General features: G+C 45.7%; 1 protein-coding gene across 2 annotated transcripts in view; it reads left to right on the top strand.

Annotated features, from left to right (window-relative positions):
- Positions 1-5,649, top strand: part of CLSTN2 (calsyntenin 2) — a 614,269-nt gene extending 608,620 nt beyond the window's left edge. For both annotated transcript variants that reach the window (XM_040480332.1, XM_040480333.1), the window contains one exon: positions 1,351-5,649. In XM_040480332.1, the coding sequence (XP_040336266.1) occupies positions 1,351-1,554 (204 nt within the window). In that variant the 3' untranslated portion in view covers positions 1,555-5,649. The remainder of the gene's footprint in view (positions 1-1,350) is intronic.
- The last annotated feature ends 351 nt before the right edge of the window (positions 5,650-6,000 follow it).

Here is a 6,000-nt window from a genome sequence, read left to right on the forward strand (position 1 = left end):
ATCCTCACCAAGGTGGGAACCAACTCTGAGAGGAAAGTAAAAGTGCTCAAACTTATACAGCTGGTAATGGCATTGCCAATATTCAACGCAAGGTTACCAGATCCTAACATTCATAACTTTCAGTTAGCCAGCAACCTCCAGCATCCACCCATGAGGGTCTAAGACCCCAGCTCTGGACATACAAATATCAAAGTACCTTTGGGTCTGCCCATGGGCCCTGGGTGCTGGAGGCAGGAGCAGGGAGGCAGGGGAAGATCAGGAAAAGTCACTGAGAAATGAAGATTCTCCCAGTTTGGTCCTCAGCGTCCCCCTAAGTTGGCCTCATGCTACAATTTCATAGCCAGAGTGCCAGTGCAGCTCAGCTTCTTCTAGCACACGGTGTAGGTATAATGCTGAGTGCACCACTGTAGGAACACCAGCATCTCCCCCCTCAGAGAGCTGAGCCTCAGGTGTGGCAAATAAACCACTATGCCTAGAACAATCTGAGTACCAGGCAAGAGTGTTCTTACCGAGGGCTAACCTGCTGATTCCAATGGTCAGTGAAGCATGAGTAGGGAGATCCATTGAGGCTCAAGTATTCAGGAAAGATTTCCTAGAGGAGGTTAGCTTGAGAGAGGCCTTGAAGAATGGGGGCAGGGGGCAAAGTAGAAGGGAAGCCACTCCAGGGAGGGGACACAATCACACAACAGCAAACATCAACTCAAAACATAAATCCAAAACTAAGATTTTGCTAGAATCACCAAAAAGCTGGCCAGGAGGGTAGGGGGAATGGAACTGGAAAAGAGTGGGGTTGAGTTTGAGGACACAAGTCTCAGAAGGTGAGGGAAGGCATGGAAAATGAGAACCATGGTCCTTCCCAAAGGAGTATTTCGGAGGGGCAGTACACCTGAGTCTTGGCTTAAAAGATGACCTGCTCCCAGAGAATATAATCTCACCTGGGAACAGGCCGTAAGCTTAAATGCCATTATCTCCTGGAAAAGCAAACACTTAAGGCTTGGAAAGTTCCATAGAGACAGGCTTCAGAAATGCCAGAAAGCAAACCTTGGCATAAAAGGCTCATTAAATGATGGAAGGGATGGGCTTCAATGTCTTGTGTTTAAAACACACAATTTACCTTGAGTGCAGATCTTAGAATTTGCTATTTCTTCGCTGTCCTTAGCCCTCCCATTTCCCTTTCACCAGAGGACTGCCCATCCAGGAGGCAGATCTCCAGGCCCAAGGATTTAGCGTGAAGGGAAAGGAATCCAAGGGGCCCAAAATATTCCCTTAGTGGAGGAAGAAACGTCTAGGTTCCAAAGCAGCTTTTGCTCAGCCCCTGATGAGCATATACCTTCTCTCCCTGACATCCAGAAACATGAAGAACCAGGGCATGGAGAAGAAGAGACTGAGGAGGAAGAGGAGGAAGAAGTAGAGGAAGACGTGAGCTCCAGCAGCAGTGACTCAGAGGACAGCGAAGAGGAAGAGGAGGAGGAAGGGATGGGCAGGGGCAGACATGGGCAGAGTGGAGCCAGGCAAGCCCAGCTGGAGTGGGACGACTCTGCCCTTCCCTACTAGTGCCCGGCTGTCTACGCCCACCCACGTGTCCCTTTTGTAAGCCTCACCCCAGTGTACACCTAAGTCTATCACATGTCGCCTCTGATTTCTAGGACAGGTCTGGGCAGGCCCTCCCCAGTGTCCTGGAAGCCACCCGTTATGCCTTGGGCACTCCCTATGTCCCAGCCCCAGGGTAGTTCCAAGAAGCCCAGGGTCATTAGTGGAGACTTCAAGGTGGACTTTGTCTTGTAGCCCTCACTTTTCCTGCCCTGGGCTCACCCAGCATCCTGCCGGCCAATCTGCAGAGTTCTGCCATTGCTTTTCTCTGCAGGGAAGAAAGTAAGCCTTTATGTCACTCACCTCCCCCGGGTTCCCCATGGCCAGGGACCTTGGGTTCCAGCTCACTGTGCGTGTACCTGACCCAGTCTCCTCTTCCACACAGACCAGCAGGTTCTCTTTACCTGACTCTTCAGGTGGCTTCACACAGGCAAGGTGGTCAGACTTCACACACAAGAGGTCTCAGTCCTTAACACTTTAAAGGAAAATCCTTGTTGAGGCAAAATTAAATGTATAGGGAAAGGTTCACACATAGGCGCGTGCACACCCACATGCATACATACACCCTCCCCAGTATGGAGAACCTTTCCCCTTTATCCTTTTGGAGGCCACATAAAGCTTAGATGAAAAGTCCAAAACCAAGAATAGGTCCTTGACCACAGCAGGGCCTGAACCCCAGCCAAAGCTATCTGCAAACCTACCTGCCTTGGTGCCCTGCTGGGGGCTGCCACCACAGGACATTGCAGAAACCAGGAAGCACGCCACAGAGGCACTGCCCCAGGCAACAGCATGACAAGCCTGCAGCCAGGGACCAGAAGGAAAGGCTGATGAGATGAGCAGCTAGGCGTCATGGTGGGCACAGATCTGGGGGACAGGGGTGAATGGTGTCTCCTGAGCCAGAGGTTACCTCATCACCTCATCACCTGTCTCACACTGTTTTTCCTCTTAAAAAAATACATTCCTCTTGGATGTATTAGGACAAGCATGAACTGTGCTGGATCTAAAATGAAAAGTTTGGAGATCTGAATGCTAGGAATTAGAAGCATATCTGTGATAGTAATAGCCGCTGCTTTATTCTCATAAAAGGAGCAACACTTTGGGTGGAGGGCAAATAGATCTGAAAACCTAATTTCTTTCTTTCTTCTTATTTTAATAAGAAAATCTTTTCCACCTCCATCCTAATGTGGACACCTCATGACGAGAACTGTTGCTATAGTAACTCATCTGTGCTCTTTTGTGACCAAGAGAATAGCAGGCAAGAAACAGGGCCATCCTAGGACTTCCACGAGGCTCTGAGACCATCTTTGTTTTGAATTTCTTTGGCTTTGTCCTCAGTATATACAATCTGTCCCCATCCTCTTGCAGTCCCTACCCCATCCCATGCTGGCATAGGCACAGAGCTGGCCCCTAGTCACAATGGCATTCAGGTTCAAGACAAGAGAATCTGTTCATTTTATTCACCATGTCACCAAAACAGAGCATAAGGGGGACCATCATCAGTGTCTTCCACCCAGTGAGGATCCGTGATAGGCCTTTGCAAAATTCTGATTCAAGAAAACTACCTTAAGTGGCTTTTTCCACCACTGAAAGTGGTTTTTGCAGATCTGTTCCCTCCTTTGAGCCTCACAATAATTATATCAGGGAGTTGGGATATCTATTGTCAGGAACATTTCCCTTAAGAGTAAACTGAGGTTCAGAGATTGAACATCTTGTTCAGAGTCATTCAGAGGCATAGACAAGACTAGACTCCCCACCTTCCACTCTTGGTCCAGTGCCCACCACCCTGCTTCTACTTATATTCATACTTATGCAGCTAACAGGCATTGCTGAGGACCTACTGTGTGCTAAGCACTCAGCCAGCAATGATGGGAAATGATAAAGCTGAGATGAGCTCCTCCCCCTCAGAGACATAAAAGTTGCAAAGGAGAAACAAATAGGCATAGAAATTGTACAAGAGACCGACACAGAGTGGGGAGAGAAGTCACAGGAAGAAGAGGAACACAATCACAAGTGCTCTTGTTTTTTCCTTCTTAGGGAAAAATGAAGGGAGAAGTTTGGAATTTTATATTCATTGAATGGAAATAGACACATCTGTGAATTCTCCCAACCAAAAAATAACCCTTTTCTATCAGGCTGTCTGCACGTCTACAAGGAGAAAATAGGTAACGCTGCTTAGCCCTCCCAATTCCCTTAAAAAATTCTCCAGTTGGGCATTTAGGAGCTAACAGAATTCTCCCAAAATTATGGCAGTAAAAGCCAAATTTATGGTTTAAAACTAACTTTTGTTATTCATAAGATAATTTGTTTTTACTGTTTCAAGTTTTTATATAAATTCTAGGTAGTTAACATTTAGTGTAATATTAGCTTCAGGAGAATTTAGTGATTCATCACTTACATACCACACCCAGTGCTCATCACAACGAATTCTTTTTAATTGGATTTCCATTTAAAACATTAAGTCTGGTTTTCATAAGAGCACCTTGCTCAGTATGTTCGGATTGGTTGGGGTGGGAAGGTGTTCCTCATGCCCTGGGGCTGTCTCCAATTTCTGCATCACTTACTCAAGGTTGAGTGAGCTATTTGCGGCATACATCAGGGAGGGTATGGGAGAAGCAGATCAAAGTGGCATTTGGCTAGGGTAGCAGAGTTCAATCATCTGTGACTAGATTGACAGAGGGAAACAAGGGGAACAACACATCAGGACCCTCTCCATCAGCTCCTATTGTAGGAGGTCACACTGCATGTCAGCTCCACAAGTGAGACACTTGATGCTGCTAGATCAACGGATGTTTATCACATCCCATGCCCTACTCATCACCATGGATGAGAACAAAGAGGAATGGTTATATAAAAGGAGCAAAAGCATCAGGTGGTATTCAGGTGAGTGGCAAGTAATGTCACTTGCCCTCTACCAGATATTCTAATTACAAGTGAAAAATGTCACTAATCAGCCCAGCATTTTCCAGACTCCATATGCTGGTATCAGGGAACCAGAACTCCCAGATGGCCCAGACGCCATGCAGCCTGGCATCTAGACAGCAGCAGCAGCAGATGCAGGCTCAGACCCCAGAGGAACAGCTGACCAATCTGGCCACAGACCAGACCATTGTTTATCTTGCCAAGAGGATGACCAGATTCTGTTCTCTGGAGCTGGAAAATAGGCTAAAACCTCTCAAGTGATTCAGGTGACAGGGAGGAAGAAGAGGTTGAAATGGAAAAAGCCAGTATAGACTGAGTTGCCTCAATGGAGTAAAGGAATCAACCAGTTGGTCACCGGTCTTAAAGAATACTGAAAGTATATTCTAGTAAGTTAATCAAATCCTTTAAGTCTGACCAAGGCCCAAATTTATGTAGATAACAAAAATGTGATTTTAGTGGGATCTTAGTTCATTACCACTTTCTTGAATGTTCTCCATCATCCTATCAAGCAAAGTTTAGACCACACATCTCTGCAGGTAACAAGAGCTGTACCTTGTGGACATGGACCCTCCAGGGAGAGGGCTCCTGGTGGGAAGCAATGTCCTCCGTGCCTGTACATACAGCAGATGTCGGCAAACTCTATCTGTAAAGAGCCAGATAGTAAATATTTTGTACTTTGCAAGGCCATATCATCTCTGTTGCAAGTATTCAACTCTTCCACCATAACATGAAACAAGCCACAGACAATACATAAACCAATGGATATGGTATGTTCCAAAGAAAATTATTTATGAATACTAAAAAAGCCGACCATTTGAATTCATATTTTTACATATCATGAAATTTTATTACTTTTTTTTTTTTTTTTTTTTACTTCCAACCTTTTAAAAATTGAAAAACTCTTCTGAGCCCATGGGCCATACAAAACCCAGCAGCCAGCCAGATGTGGTCTGCGGGCTTTAACTTACACACCTCTACCATACGTTCATGAAAAGCAGTCCTCCATTTGCCAAGGAAAAGAAAATTGCTGTCTTAGACCCTTCTTTCAACTACCCAGGGGCCTTTGCCTCCAAAATGAACAGCAACTCCATAGCCATTAAGCTGTTTTAAATGTCCATGTCCCAGCGAGGAAATGACAACAACCAAAAAACAAAACAAAACAAAAACAAAAAAACACCTGTTACTGGTGGAATTGACTCAAACACAGGCAATCATTCATCATTCATCGAGAACTCCAAGCTCTGGGTCCAGGAACTGACTGACCACTGAGCGCTAACCCCCTAGAGCTCAGGGTCAATTCCCAGGAGCAGCACCTTCCCTACACGACTCAGACCATAATGATTTCTAAGCAGGAGTGTTCATTATCTCAGACTGATTTCCATTTTAGCCCTGCTCATGCCATTGCTCTAAAAATGATCCTAAAGACTGTTGACTGAATCAATAGCAACATAATCAGTAGAAAGCCCTACCCAGCACATTTCAAAATTAGCA

Source organism: Herpailurus yagouaroundi, unplaced genomic scaffold, assembly GCF_014898765.1.
Source record: "Herpailurus yagouaroundi ecotype Mexico unplaced genomic scaffold, PumYag 159, whole genome shotgun sequence".
NCBI lineage: Eukaryota > Metazoa > Chordata > Mammalia > Carnivora > Felidae > Herpailurus > Herpailurus yagouaroundi.